General features: G+C 41.6%; 1 protein-coding gene across 3 annotated transcripts in view; it reads right to left on the bottom strand.

Moving 5' to 3' along the window:
• Positions 1-26,930, bottom strand: part of LOC140212487 (cadherin-12-like) — a 309,387-nt gene that overhangs the window by 195,311 nt on the left and 87,146 nt on the right. For 2 of the 3 annotated variants that reach the window (XM_072283351.1, XM_072283354.1), the window contains exon 4: positions 24,538-24,705. The exons of the other annotated variant lie outside the window; for it this stretch is intronic. In XM_072283351.1, the coding sequence (XP_072139452.1) occupies positions 24,538-24,705 (168 nt within the window). The remainder of the gene's footprint in view (positions 1-24,537; positions 24,706-26,930) is intronic. 3 annotated transcript variants of the gene reach the window in all.

The raw sequence follows: 26,930 nt of genomic DNA, 5'->3' as shown, positions 1-26,930 counted from the left end.
CATGGTAGCGTGCTGGTTAGCACAACACTTTACAGTACCATTGACCCAGGTTCAATTCCCGATGCTGCCTCGAAGGATTTTGGATGATCTCCCTGTGGCCATGTGGGTTTCCTCCGGGTGCACCAGTTTCTTCCCACGGTCCAAAGATGTACCAGTTGGCAGATTAATTAGTCATTGTAAGTTGTTCCGTGATTAGGCTGGGACCAAATTTGGGACCTTGCTGGGCGGGACGGCTCAAAGGGCTGGAAGGGCCTACTCCACACTGTATCTCAACAAATAAATCAAATAACCTAACACCTCACATCTTTGTGATTATGGGAAGAAACCAGAACAACCAGAGGAAATCCATGCGATCGCAGGGAGAGCATGCAGACTCCACACAGCCAACATCCGACATTGGGACTGAACCAAGGTTTCTAGCACATTGAGGCAGCAGCTCCACTAAAGTGAAATGTTTGTGGCATGTCGATTTTACTCAAAACACTTGTTATCAAAGAGAACAAGGAAGGAAGTGCACCTAGGGCTGAATCCAAATCAAGTGCTACATTTTTGTAGATGACTAAATGAACTACTTCTAGAATGGCAGAGTCTGCCATAAAGCTCTAAGTAAATTCAAGGTAAGTTTACTATCAAAGTACATATATGTCACCATATACAACCCTGAGATTCATTTTCTGCAGGCATACTCAGCAAATCTATAGAAACATCATTGTCTAATAGTGTAAGGGAACATATAGTACTGCAATCTATCTTATGGCACTACAATGAAATCACTGATCATCATGAAGTCTCACTTAAACTTGGAAATAAGAAAGCAATCAGAATTGAAGAAGTAGGGCTGGTGAATTTATAAATGGGAGAGATCATGAATGGCTCTTGAAACAAAGATGAGAATATTAAAACTGAGATGTTACTTACTAGGGTCAATGTAGGTCAACAAGCACAGGGGTGATTTAACATTGAACTTGGCATTATTCCACATGGAACTAGATGCAATTTCAAACTGAACTCCACAAGGGACAAGAGGGAGCAGGTGGTAGTTCATTAAGAAATACTGGACTCCAGAAAGCAGATGAAAAAATTATGCGGAAAGCCTCAGGAAATAAAGAATAACCTGGCATCACATTGTATAAAATATTCCATAAATACTTGGGGTGGATACCTAGGAGGAGAAATTTACAGAGCTATGGATGAACAGTGTGGGATTAAGCAGGAATACGCTTAACATAATAAATATCCGTGCCATTACTCATCTCACTTCTACCAGCCATATCAAGTGAAAATTGATCCTTGTTTTCTTTCTCTGTAGAGAATTACTTGACCTTAGCCTGTCCCTTGCATCTCTTCATAATACAGTGCTCATGCCTGCTCATGTACAGTTGAAGAAACCACAAATGTCATCATATTGTCAGTAGCTTTTGTTTTAAAAGTTGCAATTCAAATATTTATTTTATTATTGATAATAAGGAAGTTATATAAAAGTAAACCAAATTCTGATTAATAAATAAACTTTCAACATAGAGTAGTCAAAGATAGCTGGAAAAGAAGTGAGGTTCATTTCGTTTTCCAGTTTAAATCTCTTTTTCATTAATTAGAATGCTAATCGCATCATATGTTAATTCACATTTACTGTCATATCAGCTTATGATGTTGGACTTGCCTTGCCCCATGCTGAATAAAATACGTGTTGGAAGAGCTCATAGTTCTGAATGTCTCATTAATTTAATGGTTCGTGCACAATGCAGATATTTTAGCTACAGATACAAGTTTACTCATTTCTGGAAGACTAATTTCTGCCATCTAATCTGAAAACTCTTATCAAAAATAAATAAATTATCCAAACTTCCAGGTGATGGCATCGTTGTAAAACTTACATCTTAACCTAATAGATGGTAGAAAATGGTCAAGGTAGATTTAAATTTCTGATGCACACCGTTCTTTTGTACTGACACTATAATTTTTGATGCCATTATAACTCTGCGTTACACTATAGACTTGAGTACATTTCTCCAGATGTGGTTTTTGGCTTTCAGTTCTTGCAGCAGGTATGGCTATAGAAATACCCAGGCACACAGCATGTGTATATTCTGCAGATGTCATTTGAAAGATTATGTGGTAGAGTGCAAGTCAGTGCTTGCCTATTGATTCGGCGCTATCTCTGCATCAGAAAGGACAAATGATTGCAGATAAAGCTTTAATTACTGAATGCAGGCCCAACAACATGCTCTTTGGAAGCTTTTCTTTTGTTTGCTAATTGAAGGCAGATTCAGCGAGCTGAAGAGAATGAGTTCTGAAGCACGCTGTGTATCCACTTCACTGCGTCATAACAATTTCAGCATCATCGATTACAAAAACAGTTCACAAGGCTTATAATTCATAAAAAGCAAAATACCATGGATGTTGGAAATCTGAAAGTAAAAAAAAAACAAAATCTGCTGGGAATACTGAATAACGTGTGCAGAGAAAAGCAGAGTTAATGTTTTAGTCTGATAACATTTGACGTTTTTCAACATGATATTTCTATTGTAATAGACAAGGCATTTTAAAGTGAGAGTTTCACTAAGAGACTAGATATACCAAAGAGAGAAAAGGTAACTCAGATAACAGTAAATAAGTTACCTTGTTCTAGGAAGAAAATGCTCATGATGATACACTGAGAGCTGTGCAGATTAATTAAGATCAGTCATGGTCCATTTGTTAATGCCATTTGCAATTATGAGTCAATGAACATACAAATCAGGAGCAGGAATCGATCATTCGGTCCATTGAACCTGTCATGGTGATCTGACTTTAACCTCAATTCTACATTCCCCTTAACCACGGTAACCTTTCACCCCCTTGTTTAACAGGAATCATTGACTTGTGCCTTAAAATTATTCAAATGCTCTTTTGAAAATCTGAGTTCCAAAGGCATAGTGCCTGCTGAGATAAAATAAAAATTGTTTAATCCTGGATATAAGCGTTTGACCCATTATTTTTAAATGATGACCCTAATTCTAGATTCTCTCACAAAAGGGTATATTTTTCCATATCATAAGATCATAAGATCATAAGATACAGGAAAATAATTAGATCATTTGTTCTATGGAGTCTGCTCCGCCATTCAATCTTGGCTGGTTTATTATTGCTTTCAAACCCATTCTCTGCCTTTCCCCTTGTAGCCTTTGGTGCTTTTACGAGTCAAGTACTGAAGAACCTCCACTTTAAATATACCCAATAACTTAGCCTCCACAGCCATCAGTAGCAATGAATTCCACAGATTCACCACACTCTCCTCATATTTCTCCTCATATCTGTTCTAAAGGAATATTCTCCTGTTCTGAGGCTGTGCCCTCTTGTGTTAGACTCCCCTACTATAGGAAACATCCTCTCCATGCCAACTCTATCTAGGTCTTTCAATATCTGATTGGTTTCAATGAGATCCTCCCTTACTTTTCTAAACTCCAGTGAGTACAGGTCCTGAGCCAACAAATTATCCACACGATCAAAATCACGAAAGCCTAGCACGCAAGCAAGTTTATTTACAAGCACAAGGCCGTTCAAAGTGCTTTACGTAGAACAAGCTATAAAAATCAGGCATCAACTTTCAGACTATATAAGAGAATAAAATCATACAAAAATAAATATGATCGATAGCAGTTACAGTGCAGGAGATTCTAATTAAAAGCTACAGCGAAGAGAAAATTCTTAAATCTCAGTTTAAAAGAGCTTAAAGGTGGGGCAGATTTCTGATCCTCTAGAATGTTATTCCAGATAAGTGGGGCATAGTAACTAAAAGCTGCCTCACCATGTTTAGTTTTGACCCTGGGGATGGTAAACAGACCCACCCGAGATTTTCATTTTCTTGGCATTGTCTTTGTTTACTTAACAGACCTCAGGTTGAACCAGGTTATCGATATTCTTATTCATACCTCTGATCTAAGGCTTTATGCTCTTGTTTTATCAGTCATTCATCAATTGGCAATTTCAAAGGTACTTCATTTTTAAATTTCCTTTCAGTTGATTTGCCTAATGTTTTGTCTCAATTTCCATCTAAGCTCCCTTTAAACTCTATAGTGTTGATTTTCTTCTCTGAATCTTCAAATGTTTCTATCCCATAATGTAGCCACACTAAGTAGCTGTACACCTTTAAAGTATTTATTTTTCTACTTACTTCCTTTGATTTGGTTTCCTCACAAAGATAAAGCTGTGTGGGGATTATGAATAAACTTGCCTATGAGCTTTGATTTAAGAAATGAAAGAAGCAATTTCCAGGCTTGTTATCCCACCTCCAAGTAGAATTTGCCAGGACAAGAAACTCTTATCAGCAGAATCTGAGTGTGATTTACCGCCTTCAGGTATGGAGTATGATATGAAATCAATACCCTACTTTGACATGATCTCTGCGTATCCAAATAGTTAACCAATAATTACAAATGTAAGTCACAAGATGAAGAAATCAGAGGTTCAAATCACAAATGGAGTCCTAAGACAGTCAATTGGCATTCAGAGTCAGAATCAGAATCAGGTTTATTATCACTGGCATGTGACCTGAAATTTGTTAACTTAGCAGCAGCAGTTCAATGCAATACATAATCTAGCAAAGAGCAACAAATAATAGTAAGTAAACAAGTAAGTCAATTGTGTATGTTGAATAGATTAAAAAATACATGCAAAAACAGAAATATTGTATATTAAAAAAATTGAGGTAGTGTCCAAAGATTCAATGTCCATTTAGGAATCGGATGGCAGAGGGGAAGAAGCTGTTCATGAATCGCTGAGTGTGTGCCTTTAGGCTTCTGTATCTCCTACCTGGTGGTAATAGTGAGAAAAGGGCATGCCCTGGGTACTGGAGGTCCTTAGTAATGTCCTTTCTGAGACACCGCTCCCTAAAGATGTCCTGGGTACTGTGTAGGGTAGTACCCAAGATGGAGCTGACTAGATTTACAATCCTGTGCAGTTTCTTTCGGCCCTGTACAGTAGCTCCTCCATACCAGACAGTGGTGCAGCCTGTCAGAATGCTCTCCACTGTACAATTATAGAAGTTTTTGAGTGTATTTGTTGACATGCCAAAACTCTTCAAACTCTAATAAAGTATAGCCGGTGCCTTGCCTTCTTTATAACTACATTGATATGTTGGGACAAGATTAGATCCTTAGAGATTTTGACACCCAGGAACTTGAAGCCGCTCACTCTCTCCACTTCTGATCTCCCTGAGGATTGGTATGTGTTCCTTCGTCTTACCCTTCCTGAAATCCACAATCAACTTTTTCATCTTATTGACGTTGAGTGCCAGGTTGTTTCTGTGGCACCACTCCACTAGTTGGCATATCTCACTCCTGTACACCCTCTCGTCACCACCTGAGATTCTACCAACAATGGATGTATCATCAGGAAATTTATAGATGGTATTTGAGATATGCCTAGCCACACAGTCATGTGTATACAGAGAGTAGAGCAATGGGCTAAGCACACACCCCTGAGGTGCACCAGTGTTGATCGTCAGTGAGGAGAATATGTTATCACCAATCTGCACAGACCTGTTAGGCAGTCGAGGATACAATTGCAGGTGGAGGGACAGAGGCCCAGGTTCTGCAACTTCTCGATCAGGATTGTGGGAATGATGTTGTTAAATGCTCAGCTATAGTCGATGAACAGCATCCTGACATTCTACCTTATAAGGGAACATAGATGAGTGAACAAGCTGACTCTGCCTAATGGACTTTGCAAAAACTCCTGGGGCAAAATGCACTAAATCCATTTAGTCTCCACAAGACGTAAATGGTCGCTTCTTTATCAGTCTCCCCAGTATCTTAAATGGTAAAGATGTTTTAATGGATAGAATTAGCAATTTGATTTGCAAGACCTTGGATCTTGCTGCAAGTTGGAAGTTCAAAATCAAATTGACTAAAACGTATTGATTTACAAATCAATGTGATCAGTCATTCAAAATGGGAGTTAATTAAATTAAGACTATTCAATTTAAAACTGGTAGCGGCTAGTAGATTAAAAACACCAAATTAAGTCAAAGGTACTTTGTGTGACAATGTAATGGTTCCTGCCATTCAATTTGATTGGAGAAGGTAACAGTTGATGAATGTCTTTTCCCTATCCATGGGAAAGTCAATGAGAAACTTTCCTCTCTTTTCTGGACAACCTAGCTAGTTCCTCTCCATCACCACACTCCTCTGTCTGATGGAATTGGTTCTCACCCTCAACAATTTCTGATTTGTCTCTTGAATGGCCACAACTTGGTAGTTCCATGTACTGATCTATATTCTAAGTCCATCAGCCTTACCCATAATCTCCCTGGCATTAAAATATGCACTCTTCTAATTATCCAACCCATCATAGCTGTTATTTCGACTTTGCCTTTCAATATCATGCTGACATCATCAAATTCATTAACTTTGCTTCTAACTTCCACCCTGCCCTCAAATTCACTTCGTCCATCTCTGACAACTTGCTCCAATTTCTCAATTTTTTCATTCTCCATCTCTGGAGTTTGACTGTTCACTAATTATAATTTATAAACCTACTGACTCTCTTATCTATCTTGACTATATCTCTTCAAACCCTGTCATTTGAAAAAAATTCCATTCCCTTTTCTCTGTTGCATCTGTTCTCAACTGAAATGTTCCCCTATTTCAAAGAATGAGGTTACCCTTGGATCATCAGCGATGACGCCCTCATCCACATTTCCTCGATTGTCCAGATATCTCCTCTCACACTATACTCCCTCCACGATAAGGAGGGACTGGCTTCCCCTTCTCCTTACCTACTATAACACTCTGTAAGGTTTCACTGATAAAAGTAATGGCCTCTCTGTAATGTTTCGCTGCTGATGTAATGGTTTCTCTGTAGCAGCAGTGTTTGGGTTATGACTAGAGATAATGGGGGTTTTGGAATGTGCGCCATCCAATGAGGAGCAATTTGTTACTTTCTTACGTGCCTGAGAGAAGGTATTCATGGTCTTTTATCGCCGAGAGATGAAGAGAGGAGACGTGAGTGGAGAGAGTTGGTGCACATTAGACCGTTTCATTAAAATGGGCCATTTTCCTTATTTTCTTTACTAACCTTAAAGTCAGATTAAGAACTATAAAGCTCAGTCGTTTAATTGCATATAGTGAACTGTCTGATATTTTGCGGTACGGATTTGTAACCAGGCAACGTATCATGCAGCATCCACGCAAACGAGATTTCTCAGTTTGACTGGGCCAGAGGCTGTCTTCCTCGAGACAAACACATGCTGGCCGAACCAGAGGGTTACAATTGTGGGGGTATCGTTCAGGATTGATTTTGTTGGATGCTGTGTGATTGCCCTGAGTATTGAACCTGTGGGTTGTGTGTTTAAATCTGTGCTGGTATGGATGCTGGCGGGGTAGAGCGGTGGTACGGCTCTGTGGGGTTACAGGTAACTAATGTGTGCGTGTTGCGTGGGGTGGATATTTGGACATCAGGTGAATTGTTAATTTGACTTCTGAGTACTGTTAAAGTTGTTGGCAAAGCTATGATTGCAATGTGGAGGTCTGACAAAATAGCGGGCACAGACCTTGTTTTAGTTCAGACTAGCGCTGACATAATGACAGTGGAACTGCCAGCGTCTCGGTGCCCCAGGTGAGGTGGGGCCATGGCCTGTCCATACTGTCAGGGAGGAGGAGAAGGTAGCGGAGCAGGCTGAATCACAAGTCAAGCTTCACGTAGCTGGGGACGGAGACTTCAAAGACAGGCTTCTATCATTTCTGAGGAGTGAGAGGAAAGAGTGGTCGGATTTGGAATGTCTAATTAGTCCCTGTCCCCCGGCGAAGAGTGAGAGTTCTGAGTTGTCATCAGCCCTTACCTCTCTGGTGAATAAGTGGCCCAGTGCACAGGCCGAGGGTCCCTACCGGATGCTCAGAATATTCTCTGGAATAGCACCCACCCCTGAGGGGGCAGAGGAATTTCGAGACTTGGGTGGAGCAGACCTCTCAGTTGCTAGATGAGTGGCAGTGCTCTGATGACATAAAGTGACAGATTGGTTGAGAGTTTGAGGGGATTGTCCACTGATGTGGTGAAAGCTGTGAAAACGCGGCAACCCCTAGCCAAAACTGCCGATTATCTGGGAGCTTTGGAGAACACCTTTGGCATGACAGGGAGCCCAACAGAGCTCAGGATGGGGTTTCAGAACATGCAGCAGGAGAAGGGGGAGAAGCTTTCTGCTTACATTTTTTGGCTAGGTAAATTGCTTGCGCTGCAAAGGGGTCATTCAGTCGGCTGAGCTGAATCAGTTAAGAATGGACCAGATAGCAAAGGGCACCCAGTCCTGGGACCTGATCGCTTGGGGTCTCTGACTGTCTCGTAAGACACGCCCCCTCCCTCTTTTATTGAGCTGATCAGAGAGTTACGGGAGGAGGAAAATGTGTCGGAGGTACGGGAGGGTTCCGTTAGCAGGGTACAGTCCTCGGTAGCAGCCCCTTGTGGTGAAGTGACCACAGCTAGCCCAACCCGGGGGATGGTAAAGGACATTGTGGCAGAGTTGAGAACTGAGATGTCCCGGGTGTTAAGAGCAGGTGTGGACCGCCCATATGATAGGACTGATAGAGAGGCCGACCCCCAAGGGGACGGACTATGCAGAGGGCTGCGGGTGGCCGGGGTTCCGGAAGAAAGGGGTGCGGCCGGTATTGTCTGTTATAACTGTGGTGAAGAGGGACACTTCAGGCAGGAAACCCCTCGGAAAGTGAACCCTGGGTATCTAAGCAGAAAGAGACGTCGGGAATCTTAGAGGAGACCCAGTGAGGGAACGGCTTGGTGTCTCTGGGGGAGCATGTTCCCAGCAATGTACCACGGAACCCCTGAAAGCAAAAGACCCTATTCCTGAAGGCTTAGTGGGGCCATGCTCCAGTGCTCCAGCGTGTCGCTACGGATAGAGGGTACTTATGCTAAAACCATATTCGACACTGTTGTACCGTTCGCTTTACAACCCGTATCCGAAGCATTTACCATTGACATTATTCAGTGCACTGGAGATCTGGGGTCTTAGTGCTAGTGCTTATCCATACGATGGTTATTTGTCAATGAAGCTGGAGTTCTCGGAGGCTGATGTGGGAGTGTCTGAGGTCCTTGATACGTTAGTGCTGGTTTGTCCGGATCCCGTTGAGAAGGGCAGTGTTTCAATTCTGGTGGGGACCAACACCCCTCTTGTGAGGAGGCTCCTGGGGGCCTGCAAGGAGAAGGCTGGGGAGAGTTTTCTGGGAACAATGTCCATGCACCCAGTGTTTCGAGCAACGTTTAAGGGAGTGCGTGGCTGCATTGTGCCAGATACCGAATGTAGACACGGGACTGTATGGTTCACCCAGTCAAAGCCGATTGTGTTACGGCCCGGGGAAGTAGTAAGAGTGTTGGGGACCCCCAAATTTCCTGGAGTGCCTGGCGGTGAGGCCCTCTTAGTGGACGCTCCAGAAGAACATGAGGGGGAGTCGGGATTTCCGGTTGGGCAGTGGTGAGGCCCGAACTGCAGAAATCCTTAGTTATACAGGTGGGCAGGATGGCAATGATTATCAGGAATACGATGAAGAGGGAGGTCACCTTCAAGTAGGGGAAGTCCTGGCACATCTGTTCCCAGTGACAGTAATGTCAAGTGTCCCTGTGAGACAAGCCAGGGGAAAACTATTGGACAAAGGGGGAAAGTTGACCGCTGAGTCATTCAACTTCAGGGACTCCCCGGTTCCTGTGGGTTGGAAGAGGAGGTTGGGAGAGAAGATGTTGAAGCTGGAAGGTGTCTTTTCCGCTGACAAGTTTGATATGGGCTGTTCCAAGAGCACTCATCGCACAATCCTAGTGACAGAGGACACCCTGTTCAGAGAGAGGTCGCGGTGACTGGCCCCTGCAGAGGTGGAAGATGTTCGGCAGCACCTATGTAAGTTGAAGGAAGCTGGGATCATCACTGAGTTCTAAAGCCCCAATGCTTTCCCAATAGTAGTGACCCAAAAGAAGAATGGGAAGGTACAGATGTGTGTGGATTATAAGACTCTTAACAGGTATACTGTCCCTGACCAGTATACAGTCCCGAGGATAGAAGACACATTGGCCTGTCTGAGTGGTGCGAAGTGGTTCAGTGTGCTGGATTTGAGGAGTGGATATTACCAGATCCCAATGAGTGAGGCCAACGAAGAGAAGACGGTGTTTATATGTCCCCTGGAATTCTTTCAGTTTGAAAGGATACCCCAGGGCATATCAGGAGCCCCTGCAGCCTTCCAGTGGGTTGCAGTGGGGGATATGAAATTGCTTGAGGTGTTGGTGTATCTGGATGACCTCATAGTGTTTGGGTCCACCTTGGAAGAACATGAAGTGAGGCTACTGAAGGTGCTGGGCTGCCTGAAAGCTAAAGGGTTAAAACTTTCCCTGGCCAAGTGCCAGTTCTGCAAAAAACTCTGTTAGCTATGTTGGGTACATAGTCTCACACATTGGAATAGCTACAGATTCGGCTAAGATAGAGGTGGTGATCACCTGGTCAAACCCCAGACTGTGAGTGCTCTGTGCTTGTTCCTCAGGCTCTGTGGATACTATTGGAGGTCCGTGAAGGGCTACACGGAAGTCAGTCACCTGTTGAAATAGCTTCTGTGCAGTTACCCTCCCTTGGGGAAGAAAAGGGCTCTTAGTTGGTCAGAGCCCTTTGGACCGAGTTGGGATGCAAAATGTAAAGAGACCTTTCAGTCGCTGAAGGAGCTGCTGACCCAGGCACCAGTGCTGGCTTTTGCGGAACCCCCCCCCCCCCCCCGCGATTACCGTATGTATTGCACACGGATGCCAGTTGAGAGGGTTTAGGGGGCATCCTGTATCAGGATCAGGGCACCGAGTTGAAACCCATTGCGTTTGTCAACTGGAGTCTGTCACCATCCAAGAAAATCTATCCCATGCACAAGTTGGAGTTTCTAGCGTCGAAATGGGCGGTGGTGGATAAACTGAATGACTACCACTATAGGACCAAGTTTGAGGTGAGGACAGACAACAGTCACCTAATTTATATCCTGACCTCGGCAAAACTGGAAGCCACAGGCCATCGGTGGTTGGCGGCGTTGTCTGCGTATGATATCATCCTGACTTACCGGGCAGGAAGCAGGAACATTGATGCTGATGCTTTGTCCCGACAGGTGCATGAGGGACTGGACAGGGACGAGGAATGGGAGAGTGTTTCTGCCCCAGGTGTGAAGGCAATGTGTCAGTATGCCATCACCGTGAAGGCAGGTGGAAAGAAGGGGCAGGATTGAGCGGTGGATCAATTGGGAGCTTTTGATGACGCCATTCCACAAGATTCCTGTAATCTGATTGCTCTGAAGACAAATCAGCTGCTGGAATTGAGTTCTGGGGAAGTGGCAGCTACTCAGCAAGATGACTCTGGCATTGGTACCATTTAGTCAGTGGTCAAAAAGGGAGACATGGCTCAGGTGGAGAGGAGGAAACATGTGGTGGTGCCTCCAATACTGCGAGAATGACCTCAGTTGGAGTTGCGGAACCAGATCCTATACCGGGTCACATTACCTCCGAGCTGACCTCAGTGTTGCCAGCTGGTTCTGCTGGAGAAGTATCGGGGGATTGCTTTGAAGTCACTTCATGATAATTCTGGACATTTGGGTGTTGAAAAGACCTATGGGTTGTTAAGAGACCAGCTTTACTGGCTCCGAATGAAGCTCGAGGTCAAAGAATACTGCAAGTCGTTCATTCGATGCACACACATGGCGGAAGAAGCTGCCTACACGAGCAGCTCCCTTGACCCGCTTGCAGAGTGCGGGACCCCTGGATCTGGTGTGTATGGATTTCCTGTCATTAGAACCCGATGCTAGCAATACGGCGAATGTCTTAGTCATCACGGATCACTACACCAGATATGCGCAGGCTTTTCCTACCAAGGTCCAGAGGGTGTCAAAGGTGGCCAAAGTGTTAAGAGAGAAATATTTCATTTATTATGGCCTCTGCAGGGGGATACATAGTGATCAGGGACGGGATTTTGAGTGCAGGATCATCCATGTGTTACTGGGCATGCTTAGAGTCCAGAAGTCGAGGACCACTCCCTATCACCTGCAGGGAGGTCCCCAGCCTGAGAAGTTTAATCGGACCTTGCTAGACATGGTCATGACCTTGGAGGTCAGCAAGAAGAGCAGGTGTAGTCAACAGTTTGGACATCTAGTCCACAGTTACAACTGTACTTGAAATGAAGCTACCAGGTACTTGCCATACTATCTGCTGTTTGGGCACGAGGCGAGGTTGCCCATTGACCTTTGCTTTGGGACTGATGAGGGTGATTTACCAGCGAGGACTTATCTGAAGTACATGTCTGATATGAGAAGGGAGCTGAAAAGGGCTTATTCATTAGCTGGGGTCACGGCGCCAAGCAGATTCAAGAAAATAAGAGGAGGTATGATCCAAAGGTGAGGTTCTCCCAACTCCTCATAAGTAATTTGGGGCTACCTGGGAAGCATAAGCTGGCTGATCGCTGAGTGTCTAGGCCTTACGTGGTGGAGAGTCAGACGCCAAACCTGCCAGTTTTCCAGGTGAAACCAAAGGATGGAAATGGGCCTGTCAAGATTCTCCATCAGAACCATCTTCTGTCTCTGGGACAAGAGGTGCAGGTAGACCCAGAGCCCGACCTGGAGCCTACATCTAGTGAGAGGACTCTGTGGAGACATGGGTGACTGCAGGGCCAACAGCAGGAGAGGTTAAGCTGGCCCCCACCTTTGAGAGGGATACTGATTCGGAGGATGAGGACCTGGATGTGTGGTATATGCTGCCTGCTGCTAACTCCCCATTGATTGAGGAAAAGACTCCCAGCTCTTCTCCTGCTGAGTCAGGTGAAAATGGCGGGTGGGGGGGGGGGGGTACTATCTGTGGAAAACCTGGTTTGCAACAGGACCCTGCAAAGGATGAAGCGGGGCTTTACCATGGGTCAGGGGGGTCCGAGTTGCAGGTGGGCATGAGCGATAAGCTGGGGGAGGCCTCGCCAGGTAGACTGGAAGTATCCCCAGTAGTGTTGGAACCTGAGGAGTTAGGTGAGGGGGAATGGAGGTCTCAGAGAATTAGGAGACCACTGGATAGGCTGGCCTATGTAGCATCAGGGGAACAGAGCGTGACCACTACTGTGTTGGGGAGTTATGTCGCTGCTTTATACACCTGGGTTGGACTTTGTGCTTTGCAGGAAGGGTTGGCAAAATATCTCAACGTCATGAGGACATGACTAAACTTGGTGGGGGGGAATGCCTAATGCTCTGTAAGATTTCACTGCCAATGTAATAGCCTCTCTATAAGATTTCACTACTAATGTAATGGCCTCTCTGTACGGTTTCACTGCTAAGGTAATGGTTTCTCTGTAGCAGCAGTGCTTGTGTTATGACTGAGATAATGAGAGCTTTGGAATGTGCACCATCCAATGAGAGGCGTGTTGTTTCTTTCTTGTGTGTCTGAGAGAAGGTATCCGCTGTCTTTTGTCAGCAAGAGATGAAGAGAGAAGACATGTGGAGAGAGTTGGTAGACCACAAGACAGAGTGGACTTGGAGCGATGGTCCGGGAGTCAATGACGCTCGGAGGAGGTCGATGGGAAACGAATGGATGGACAACCATGAGCTCCAACGTGCACATTAGACTGTTTCATTAAAATGGGCCCTTTTTCTTTTTATTTTCTTTACTAACCCTAGAGTCAGATTAAGAAATATAAAGCTCAGTCGTTGGTGTACTGTCTGATATTTTGTGGTACAGATTTGTAACCAGGCAACACATCACGTAGCAGCCACACAAATGAGATTTCTCAGTTTGGCTGGGCCGGAGGCTGTCTACACTTAGACAAACGCATGCTGACTGAACCTTAGGGTTACACTACCATGCCACAACTCTCTGTATTCAGCACACCATTTTCTGTAACTTCCACTGTCTAAAATGGGATCCTACCACTGAGCGCATCTTTCCCACCACGCTATTTTCTGTTTTCCATAGGGATCACTGTCTATGGGACTTCACTGTCCACTTGTCCCTTTACACCATCTCCCTCCCAGCTTTTATCTGCACACCAGCAAGTGCTACACCTGTCCCTACATCTCCTCCCTCACCACTATCAGGACCCCACACAGTCCCTGCGGCTGAGAGGCCTCCTTTACATCAGTGAGACCTGATTAGATTTGGAGACTCCTTCAACATGTGCCATTTTTCTGGCAGACACAAAGGCAGGGTTTCCCTATGCCCACTCATTTCAAATCAATTTCCCATTCTTATAAAGCTACTCTCAGGTTGGAGGAGCAACACCTCATATTGTATCTGAGTCGTCTCCACTTGAGGGCATGAACATTGATTTCTGTAACCTCTGGTATTTTCTCCCTCCTCCCCCTTCTCTTTTTTAAACATACCCCATTCTGGTTCCCTCTTACTCCTTCTCATCTCCTCAGCTGCCTATCACCTTTTTCTGAAGCACCTGTTTCTCTTTTCTCCATGGTCCACTGTCCTCTCCTATCAGATTTCTTCTTCTTCAGCCCTTCACCTTTACCACCTATCACCTCCCAGATTCTTATTTCAACCCCCCTGCCAATAACATGCTTTCTTTCCTGCCTGGTTTTACCTATAATCTGCCAACTTGTACACCTTCCTATTTTGGCTTCTTCCCCCTTAATTTCCAGTCCTGCTGAAGGGACACAGCCTAAAACGTCAAGTGTTTATCCCCCTCGATAGATGTCGCCTGACTTGCAAAGTTCTTCCAACACTTTGTGTGTGTTGTCAGTGAAAAGATTTAGAAAACTATTATTTGTCATTATTTTCAGATTTGCAAAACACCAGATAATCAGCACAAGAATTAACTGCATGATCAGATTTCAAACTCCAACCATATAGTACTGAGACTGTAAATAAAATGTTACATTGCTTATCTCATGATGCCACAAATACTGCCTGACCAGCTGAATGTTTTCAGAAATTTTAGTTTTTCGTTTAGATTTCCAGTATCTAATTATTGTTGATTTACAATTGTAAATTAAGTGTATTGCCATGAATTGATCACATGATATTTGATCTATTTCTCTGGAAATGCTGACAAAAAACTCTGAATAGAAATTCTCATGATCTAAGAATATCTTGATACATTTACAACAGACTACTTCTCAGCTATTCTATTCAGTAATTTTCATGACTGATGTTCTGAGGGAAAACAACATCATATTTTAAGAGGTAGCAGGACTTTAAAGGTTAATAAAGAAAGACATGAATAAAAGCAAGTGTTTTGCGAGGAGGCAAATACTGTATTTCTTCTCCCAGCAACACAAACAGAATTTGATGAAAGGCTCACAACAAGAGAACACCTGTAGATGCAAAATCCAATTCAACACACACAAAATGCTGGAGGAACTCAGCACATCAGGCAGCATCTATGGAAATGAATAAACAGTCGACATTTTGGGCTGAGACCTGATGAAGGGTCTCCGCCCCAATATGTCGTCTGTGTATTCTTTTTCATAGATGCTGCCTGGCCAGCTGAGTTCCTTCAGCACTTTGGAGGTGTTGGATAAAAGGCTGATAATTTGTAGTAGGAATAGCAGCCCTCTTTGTTGTAAAAGAGTAAAGAGGGCTGCAAGTACTGCTGCACATACCAACACAATTAAACAGATGACGTTTGCTCATCTACCAGACATAGATTCACAGTACTCCCCCAAAATCAGTACTAGTTTCCCACTAAAGAAACTACAAAGAGAGGGGAAGGGGGACAGCTGGTGCATTATAAGTAAGAGAAATTTTAACAAATATATCATTGACAATTACCATTAAACTACCTGGGCTCTAAAGTTTTGATTAAGCATTTTGAAGTCTCATTTCTGATATCTTCAGCAGTTAGTGCTGGAGATATGAGAGATGTCTTTTCTCTTTATCCTGTTTTTCTCATAATTATACCTTTTCTTTTTAAATCTTTTTATTAATTTTCAAAATTATAAACACAATAACAATGTTAATACAAAGAAACTGGAATAGTCTTATTATTAATAAACATATACAAAAAAGATTTCAAATAACATAGGTATAATAGACTTCCAAACTCATGGTGAAATTAGTCATTAAAAAAAAGAAATAAAAAGCAAAAATATATGTATAAACAAAGAACCCCCCCCCCAAAAAAGAGAAAAAAAAACTAAATACTAACCCTCCCCCCAAAAAAAGCAAACAGGACAGAACAGTGCTAGACCAATATCTTGAATCGAATACGTTCAGTAATGTCGTCAACACCACTCCTCTATTCATATATTTTAAGTTGATAAAGAAGATTCGGAAAGGTCAAATTACATCATATGAAAGTGTTCCATAAAAGGTTTCCAAGTTTCTTCAAATTTAACTGAAGGATCAAAGATAGCACTTCTGATTTTTTCTAAATTTAAACTTAATATAGTTTGGGAAAACCATTGGAATGTAGTAGGAGGATTAGTTTCCTTCCAGTTCAATAAAATAAATCTTCTGGCCATTAAAGTAACAAATGCTATCATACGACAGGCTGAAGAAGACAAAGATCTATGTTCTACAATTGGCAATCCAAAAATTGCCGTAATAGGATGGGGTTGTAAATCAAAACATATAACTTTTGAGATAATATCAAAAATATCTTTCCAATATTTTTCCAAGAGAGGACAGGACCAAAACATATGAGTTAAAGAAGCCACCTCAGAGTGACATCTGTCACAAACAAGGTTTATATGGGAATAAAAACGGGCCAATTTATCTTTAGACGTATGGGTTCTGTGCACTACTTTAAATTGTATTAACTCATGGTTAGCACATATAGAAGTAGTACTAACTAATTGAAAAAAATTATCCCATTTCTCTATAGGTAGACAAAGTCGAAGTTCCCTTTCCCATTCATTTTTAATTTTATCAGATATCTCATAATTATACCTGCCTTTTCCCATCTACATTCCTCAGTTTGTGCATGTTTTACAGCGAGCATCACCAAGCTGCTTCATTTGTGGCTGTTGGTTTATACTGTGCCTGTCCTAGTTACAAAGATTTAACATACATTGTGACAGATTTTAGACCAAACTGGCACATACCCACATGAGATAATTGCTGGCAGATGAATGGCAAGTTTTTTTTTCCCTGTAACTAGCCAAGTACAGTAGGATAAGTGTATTTCCATGGAGAGTGATTATTTAAAGACCAAAAACCATAACTCCAAGACATTGCTGCATGCATTACCAAGAGCATGAGATGACTTTAACCAACCTCAACTGTTTCATCAGTGACTTCCCCCATCAGACTGCCCATCATAATGTTGGAGAAAAGGTTGCTTACAGAGAAGACAAGACAGTAGCTATATTTCATTAGGATTTTGAGCAGATTTGGTTTGTCATCTAAAACAAAAACTTCTGCAGATGGACCATGGAGAGCATTCTGACAGGCCGCATCACTGTCTAGTATGGGGGGGAGGGCGCGGTGTGGTGTGCTACTGCACAGGATCAAAAGAAGTTACAGGAAGTTGTAAAATTAGTCAGCTCCATCATGGGTACTAGCCTCTGTAGCATTGTATTGTACTGCTACCACTAAATTAACACATTTCACAACATATGCAGGTGATATTAAACTTGATTCTGATTCTGATGGTTGTAAAATCTCCACTTTCATTTGCAGATGATGATGCATTACTAGACAACATTCAAGACTGTTTTAATACAGGACACGTAATAGTCACACCACACAAAAGCAAAATGGACTTCACCAACAGAAAATCTAAGCACTCATTGCATTCAGTAACTTTACCAAGTTCCCCACCATCAACATCCTGAGGGTCATCACTGAATGAAAACTGAATTAGAATAGCCTCACAAATATTATGAATATTAAAAGGAGATCAATGTTGACTGTCGTAGTTAAATAATTTTGAACGCCATTAGATTCACATTACAGGAAATTTATTGTCATTTTCATTAGACAAGTGGACTTTTTGAAGTAGAATATATTTATGATGAGGATAAACCACATTAGCCTTGTATTACTTCAAAACAGAAAAATAGAATGTGCTTGAAATACTCAGCATGATCAGTAGAAACAGAAAGAGAAGAGAATACGGTCTGATTTAACATAGAGTGTTCCCAACATTTTTGCTTTGTTCTCTGGTTTCCATCCTCAGCAGTATTTAACTTTTATATTTCTGTTACTCCAGCATGAAGAGCATTAGGATCCGAGGAAAATATTGCTAGATTTTTCATAACTTCTGAGCAAAATATTAGGCCTATGGAGAATCATGTGCTCTGCACCGGCGGCTAAATGTAATTACAATCCAGTCCGATTGTAGCAAATCAGTGATCCAATAGTCAGAGGGAGGAAAGGCATCACATTAATTGCAACATCTGTGTGATATTTCTTAGTGTTAGCTAAATAAACTGTTTTGTTTGCAGAATTTTTGTCATTTATCTGCTTTAGGTACATTTGAGAAAACACATTTTAAATTTTACACTTAACATATTAAATTGTGCAATTTCTCAATTGCAGTGGAAGATCTTCAATTCTGTGTAATTCTTATAATTAATCTTTTGCATTTGTTACACTTTAGTAGATTCCTCTAAGTTCTTTTCAACATGACTTTTCCTTGGCCACATAATTACCACATTTTTTGCTGGGTCACTATCTGTAAATTTAACTATAATAGTCCCACACCAAAATATATTTATACATAATCTTTTCAGAATCAGGTTTAATGTCACCAGCATATGTCACTTTTGTTACTTAGGAAGCTGGGTAGGATCAGATGGCAGGTGCAACATGGACATCAAAAGAAGAATAAGGATGGCAAAAGACACCTTTATGAGAATGAGGAGTATACTGATCAATACTAAACTAGGCATGACAACCCGCCTCAGAGTACTGAAATGTTACATTTATCCAGTTATATTATATGGCTCAGAATGTTGGACAATATCTAGTAACATGAGGAAATGAATTGAAGCAGCAGAGATGTGTTTTTGAGGAGGGTGCAAAGAATATCATGGATAAAACGAATATCTAACGAGGATGTCATGAACAGAGCAAACACAAAAAGAGAAGTAACTTCATTGGACATGTAATTAGGAAAGAGGAGTTAGAATGCACGGTAATTATGGGAAAGATTGAAGGGAAGAAAGCAAGAGGAAGACAAGGACAGATGATGATGGAGACAGCACCCAGAGAACTGGAAATGAATACCAATGAACTGATCCACTTGACCCGAAACAGGAGTGTGTGGACCATGGTAGTCAAAGCTCAAACTGGGCATGGCACCTGATGACGATGATGATGATGTCATGAAATTTGTTAACTTAGCTGCAGCAGTACAATGCAATACATGATAATATAGAAAAAATAAGTACATAAGTACAAACGTTTGTAAATCAATTACAGTAAGTATATATATATCTGTACAGTATATTAAATAGTTAATTTTTTAAAATAGTGCAAAAACAGAAATAATGCAAGTGAGATAGTGTTCATGGGTTCAATGTTAATTTAGGAATCAGATAGCAGAGTAGAAAAAACTGTTTCTGAATTGTCGAATGTATGCCTTCAGGCTTCTGTACCTCCCTCCTGTTGGTAACAATGAGAAGAGGGCATGTCTCGGGTAATGGGAGTCGTTAATGATGGACGCCGCCTTTCTGAGGCATTTTTCCTTGAAAATGTTTTGAATACTACAGAGGCTAGTACCCAAGACAAAGCTGACTAATTTTACAACTTCCTGTAGCTTTTCTTGATCCTATGCAGTAACCCCCCACCACCCCCATCCCCAATACCAGACAGTGATGCAGCCTGTCAGAATGCTCTCTATGGTACAACTGTAGAAGTTTTTGTGTGTTTTAGGTGACATACCAAATCTCCTCAAATTCCTAATGAAACATAGCTGCTGTCTTGTCTTCTTTATAGCTGTATTGATATGTTGGAACCAGGTTAGGTCCTCAGAGATCTTAACACCCAGGAACTTGAAATTGCTCACTCTCTCTTCTTATTCTGAAATCCCTCATTCATTCTCCTCAGTAGTTGGTACCTCAGCTAAGGGATCATTCCTGTCTCTATTTACAAATAAATATCTATGATTTAAGGCTTCATGAGCAACTTGTCCTCCTGTCCTTGTTTAATAACCTACATACTGAGCAAAGGCTATGCTTGGTGAAGCCTTAAATTTTGTTTCTCATCTGTATACTATATTGCTTTGTCACTAATGCCATCTTATTCACTACTTACTGCTAAGCCAGTCCATATATTGTTTCCAATGTCTTACTTCACTCTGAGTTATGTTCTAAGCAATAGATCCTTCTTCCTGCAGTTTCAAGTGGCTTTCACCTAAGACAATGACAGCTTAGACTAAACAAGTAGTTTTGGCATCCAAAACTGCTACATGAAATTTTATTAAATTGACCTACTTACCTTTCAGGTAGATGTGAAAATTTCACTTCTGTCTGAAAGATAAGTAGGTCAAATTGCATGGGCTTGATGGATGATGTTAGTATGATAAAAGTGTATTTTTTTATCCATGCCCTTATTGTGTTTAGATGCTACTATTCCAAGGGACTTCTGATCAGATTCACCTTTATCTGTCCTGCATAATCATCACCTTATCCAATATTAATACAATACATGACAAGTCATCCTTCATCATTTACTCATGTGCTCACTAACCTACACCGACTCTTGATTTCCCATCTTTTTTTTTACCCTTATCGCTTAAGGTTGGAATAGTTTACACTGTCATTATCAATTCAAACTCTCCACATCTACAACATCCAGAGTCTATTCTGCAGATCCTAGCCTCACAGATGTCATTTTGCTCATTGTCTTGCACTATTCACTGATACTTTATTATAAATCGCTTAACTGCCTTCCAAACTTTTATGACTCTCATTGAAATCTGCCTTTACAGTTAAATCAACAAACGCTTGCTGATTCCTGCCTGTGGGTTGACACCCATTTACTTTTTTCTTCGTACATTTCTATAAAATACCCTTGAAATGAAAGATTGTACTGCAAAAATGTGAGTAGTTATCCTCATTAGTCAGGCAAATATGCTTCAGTTGGCATTTCCTGCAACAGTTCTGTTGTCTCTAATGACTTTAGTTAACATTGAAGTAAAAGCACATTCTTAGAATATGCTTGATATCTAAATTATCCTCCAGAGAATTCATTCACACTCCCAGTTTTCTCAAAGCAATGGGTGTGGCTAACGGGAAAAGACCATAAGGCGTCAAAGCAGAACTAGGCCTTTCAGCCCATCACGTCCTCTCTGCCATTCCATCTTGGATGATTTATTATCCCTCTGAACACCATTCTCCTGCCTTCTCCCTGGAAACTGATGCCCTTATTAGATTAGATTAGGTTAGATTATGAGGACACACAGTCCTCTTTTATTGTCATTTAGTAATGCATACATTAAGAAATGATACAATGTTCCTCCAGAATGATATCACAGAAACACAAGGCAAACCAAGACTAAAAGAACTGACAAACACCACATAATTATAATATATAGTTACAACAGTGCAAAGCCATATCATAATTTGATAAAGAACAGACCATGGGAATGGTAAAAAAAAAGTCTCAAAATCTCTTGAAAGTCCCATCATCTCACGCAGACGGTAGAAGGGAGAAACTCCCCCTGACATAACCTTCCAGCACCGCAAACTTGCCGATGCAGCACCCTGGAAGCACCCGACCACAGCCGACTCTTGAGTCCCTCCGAAAACTTCGAGCCTCCGACCAGCTCTCCGACACCGAGCACCGAGCATCATCTCTGCCGAGCGCTTCGACCCTGGCCCTGGCAACAGGCAATAGGAAAAGCCAAGGATTTGGGGCCTTCTCCTCTGGAGATTCTTGATCGCACAGTAGCAGCGGCAGTGAAGCGGGCATTTCAGAAGTTTCTTCAGATGTTCCTCCGTGCTTCTCACGTCTGTCTCCATCAAATCAGGATTGTGCACGTAACCTACTTACAAATACGATATCATTTCGGAGCGGCCATGCACGCTGCATTGCGCCGCCTTCTCCTCACCTTCTTTATTAATCAAGAACTTATCAACCTCAACTTTAAATATGTCTATTGACTTGGCAGGTTGCATTTTTTTGAGACCCAAGTGGCATTTGACTGACAGCTTTGTCTTTACAATTCATTTAAATAATTAACGTGAGCGCTAATTTGTTTTTCAAACCTGAACTTGCCTTCTTATCAAAGTAGGCTTTGGGAAATGATACCAACTACAAAGACAACTAATGCTCCTTTGAGTAAGTTTCTTTCAAGATTGCATTGAATAGTAGTAAGACACAGAAAGAGAAAAGAAGTCAAGAGAACTGGTTGGTGATCAGCTTCTAATTAAATATTTAACAACTTTGTTGACATGGTTTTACCTTATTCACAGAGTTTTCTTGTGATGAACAGACAAAATTTAACCCCTAGAAGCCATGCATAGTCTTGCTCAGTTTTGAAAGTTATACAGTGGTATGCAAATATTTGGGCACCCCTGGTCAAAACTTCTGTTACTGTGAGTAGTTAAGTGAGTAGAAGATGAACTGATCTCTGAACATCATAAAGTTAAAGATGAAACATTCTTTTCAACGTTTTAAGCAAGATCAGTGTATTATTTTTGTTTTGCACAATTTTAGAGTGAAAACAAGGAAAGGAGCACTGTGCAAAAGTTTGGGCACCCCAAGAGATTTGAGCTCTCAGATAACTTTTACCAAGGTTTCAGACCATAATTAGCTTGTTAGGGCTATGGCTTGTTCACAATCATCGTTAGGAAAGGCCAGGTGATGAAATTTCAAAGCTTTACAAATTACCCTGACTCCTCAAACGTTATTCCAACAATCAACAGCCTTGGGCTCCTCTAAACAGCTGCCTAGCATTCTGAAAATTAAATTAAATTAAATGATACCCACAAAGCAGAAGAAGGCTATAAGAAGATAGCAAAGTGTTTTCAGGTAGCTGTTTCCTCAGTTCGTAATGTAATTAAGAAATGGCAGTTATAACAGGAAAGGTGGAGATCAAGTTGAGGTCTGGAAGACCAAGAAAACTTTCTGAGAGAACTGTTCGTAGGATTGCTAGAAAGGCAAATCAGAACCTTTGTTTGACTGCAAAAGACCTTCAGGAAGATTTAGCAGATTCTGCAGTGGTGGTGCACTGTTCTACTGTGCAGCGACACGTGCACAAGTATGACCTTCATGGGAGAGTCATCAGAAGGAAACCTCTCCTGCGTCCACACCACAAAATTCAGTGTCAGAAGTTTGCAAAGGAACATCTAAACAAGCCTGACGCATTTTGGAAACAAGTCCCGTGGACTGATGAAGTTAAAATAGAACTTTTTGGCCGCAATGAGCAAAGGTATGTTTGGAGAAAAAAGGGTGCAGAATTTCATGAAAGGAACACCTTTCCAACTGTTAAGCACGGGGGTGGATCGATCATGCTTTGGGCTTGTGTTGCAGCCAGTGGCACGGGGAACATTTCACTGGTAGAGGGAAGAATGAATTCAATTAAATACCAGCAAATTCTGGAAGCAAACATCACACCGTCTGTAAAAAAAAAAGCCGAAGATGAAAAGAGGATGGCTTCTACAACAGGATAATAATCCTAAACACACCTCAAAATCCACAATGGACTACCTCAAAAGGTGCAAGCGGAAGGTTTTGCCATGGCCCTCACAGTCCCCCAACCTAAACATAATCGAAAGTCTGTGGATAGACCTCAAAAGAGCAGTGCATGCAAGACGGCCCAAGAATCTTACAGAACTAGAACCCTTTTGCAAGGAAGAATGGGTGAAAATCCCCCAAACAAGAATTGAAAGACTTAGCTGGCTACAGAAAGTGTTGTTACAACCTGTGATACTTGCCAAAGGGGGTATTACTAAGTACTGACCATACAGGGTGCCCAAACATTTGCTTTGGGCCCTTTTCCTTTTTTGTCATTTTGAAACTTTAAAACATGGAAATGAAAAAGTAATCTTGCTGAAAATGTTAAAGAAATGTGTCATCTTTAACTTCGTGCCTTTTGGAAATCAGGTCATCTTTCACTTGCTTAGCTATTCACAGTAACAGAAATTTTGACCAGGGGTGCCCAAACATTTGCATGCCACTGTATGTATAATAACAATAGAGGTAAATATTAATCAGTCTCTATGTGAACATTCATTTAACAGACTAACATTCTGCACAAAACAGAAGTGTCATGAGAATATGGGGTTTAAACTAGTTGAAAATTTCTGACATCAATAATCTATTATACAGTATGCCTTATGTTATTTTTTTATGCTCTCCCTGTTCCTTGGCGACAAAAAAACATCAAGCTCTTCAATAAAAATGCTTGTTTAATTAAAATTGGCTCAAGTGGGACTTGGTATACCTTGAATAATATCTTCTAACTAATGAACCTGTTTAATTAAATGAAGGGAACACAGCATTCAAAATTCCTCTATTAAAGAGCATCATTGATCAATAGCATTTCCCCTGAAATGTGTGGAGATTTGATCAAATTCTCAGGTTGGACAATGTTATTTTCTGTTACATGCCTTAAGAACACATGCTGCATGTCAAAGGTTCTGAAGTGCTGAGTGGAGAAAGTAAGCTTACTTTTGGCAAACCTGGGTGGATTGTCATTGACGTCAGTAAGCGTGATATTTATAGTTGTCGTGCCTGCCAACCCTCCCATTTGTCCTTCCATGTCTTTGGCTTGGATGATAACTTGATAGTCTTCCTTGACTTCTCTGTCCATGTTGGCTAAAGCTGTTCTGATGACACCTAAACACAGAAAATGAAGAAGGGAGAAAGTACTTATAATAAAGATGAAGGATTCTTTATGATTACTCATGCAATCAATTTGCATGCAGTATGGACAGTCAGTAACAGTTGCACTATGCAGTGGATATTCAGTTCCAACTAAGAGAGTAGGATATGCTTAGAGCTATAGACATATTAAATAACATATCTACGGAAATAAGCCTTTTAATCCTCTGAGTCCACATCAACCACCAAACAGCCAGTCAATTTAATCTGAGCCTGATCCCACTTCTTCCCACTTCCCCATCAATACCCTTCAGGGTCTAGCACTCCATTATTCACCAAGGGCAAATTACACAGGCCAGTTAACCAAGATTTGTTATCTTCGAGCAAACTAAAGCACTTGGAGGAAAGTCACACCATCACATGGGGAATACAATTAGAAACAAATTTCTACTGCACATTTCATGTACTCTTCTGACTGTTGAAGCAGGAACATTGTTAATTTTTGTATTGCAAACACACAGAAGGGATTAAAGAAAAAGATTTGCATTTAAATGGCAGCCTACACATTCCTTTCAGAACATTTTAATGAAATGCATCATAAAGTCACTATAATGATTGAAATGTAGCAGCCAAAACGTATACTGCATTATCCCTTCACCTATAATCTGAGTGAGGGACAAATACTTCAATGATGAATTTTCTTCAAGATACTTCTAGGCATAATTTCAAGGTGTCTGGAAGGAAGTATAGGGGAGGGGGGTGTCAGAGGTATGTTTTGACACAGAGAATGATGGGTGCATGGAACATCCGGCCAGAAATGGTGATAGAAACAGATATATTAGGGAAGTTTAAGAAACTCAGATTGGAACAGGGGAAAATGGAGAGGTATGTAGAAAGAAAGGGTTAGATTGGTCTTAGGGTATATTAGCAGGTCAGCACAACATCATGCTGTAACTTTCTATGGTCTATCAATCTGCTACCTTCTTTCAAAGTAATTTCATGGAAATGTACACCTACTCAAGAATCTTGGTTGGTTTTATCATCTCATCTAAAGGATGTCACTGACAGCAGTGCAGGATTCTCTCACTGTTACCCCAGAGCATCAACACTGGTGCAGAGGTTTCTGGTGTGAGAAATAAATGTTATTACGCTGAGAGCGGTAGGCGTAAAGGAGTTGGGTGCTTACTGTTCTGGTTACTGTATGGTGCAATCCTGGTCATATTACGATTGAGGAACATGTTTGTAGACCAGATATTGAACTTTTTGCTGTTGGACTCCGGCCATATTCCACCGAGATACAACACTGGGCGTCACGGGAGGTTGTTCCTGCCCGTGGCCATTGAACTTTGCAGCTCCTCCGTGGAGGGTCAGACACCCTGAGCCAATAGGCTGGTCCTGGACTTATTTCCATCTGGCATAGTTTGCATTTTGTTGTTTGATTGTTTGTGGTTTTTGTATTGCTATATTTATGCTCTATTCCTGGTTGGTGCGGCTGTAACGAAACTCAATTTCCCTCTGGATCAATAAAGTATATCTATCTATCTATCTATCCATGGAGCTACAGATGGCATTTGATCATTGAGATGTAAATACGTTTTGTAGATTAGTCAACCGGAAAAAGGTGACGCCAGCGAACAACACGACCAAGGACGACATCCACCAAACAGATCACAAAAGTATTTCTTTCACCTTCCTTTACATATTTTTTTCTTCAAAATGTTGTTCTGCTACTGTTGGAGTCTGTGATCCACACTTTGGCAGTGTGCTTTGAGGCTGATTGAGTGATCTAGTGCTTTACAGTCTCTGAAGGGGTTCCATGAGGCTTCGAATGAAGTGTGTGGCCTCGAGGACAAGAAGCCTGGAGATGGGGCGTGAGCCCACGATTAGCTCCATTTCTCGCCGAACTCATAACATTGCCAATTAAAGTGCCAAGGAAGATTGAAATCGAGATGAATGTGAAAGGTGAATGGTGTTCAGTGCCACCCACCAAACTCTCACTCACTGCTGCCAGAAGAAGGTCTCTGTGTGTGATGGTCTCTCTCTTTTTCCCTTTCGCTTGCTGCTTCCAAGGGAAGGTTCCCACATTCAAATGCTCTCTCTCCTTATCGCTCAGTGTTGTCGAAGGATAGTGCTCAAGTTCTGAGTCTTAGGCAATGGTTAATCAACAGTTGTGGTTTGAACTCCATAGTTCATGTTATGATGTGTTTCTGTTTTCTGGTCATACTTGTTTAGTTGCCATT

This window comes from Mobula birostris, chromosome 19 (genome assembly GCF_030028105.1).
Source record: "Mobula birostris isolate sMobBir1 chromosome 19, sMobBir1.hap1, whole genome shotgun sequence".
In the NCBI taxonomy this organism is placed as follows: Eukaryota; Metazoa; Chordata; class Chondrichthyes; order Myliobatiformes; family Myliobatidae; genus Mobula; species Mobula birostris.
Note: the sequence above shows the minus strand (reverse complement) of the source record. Positions and strands in the feature narration are given on the sequence as shown.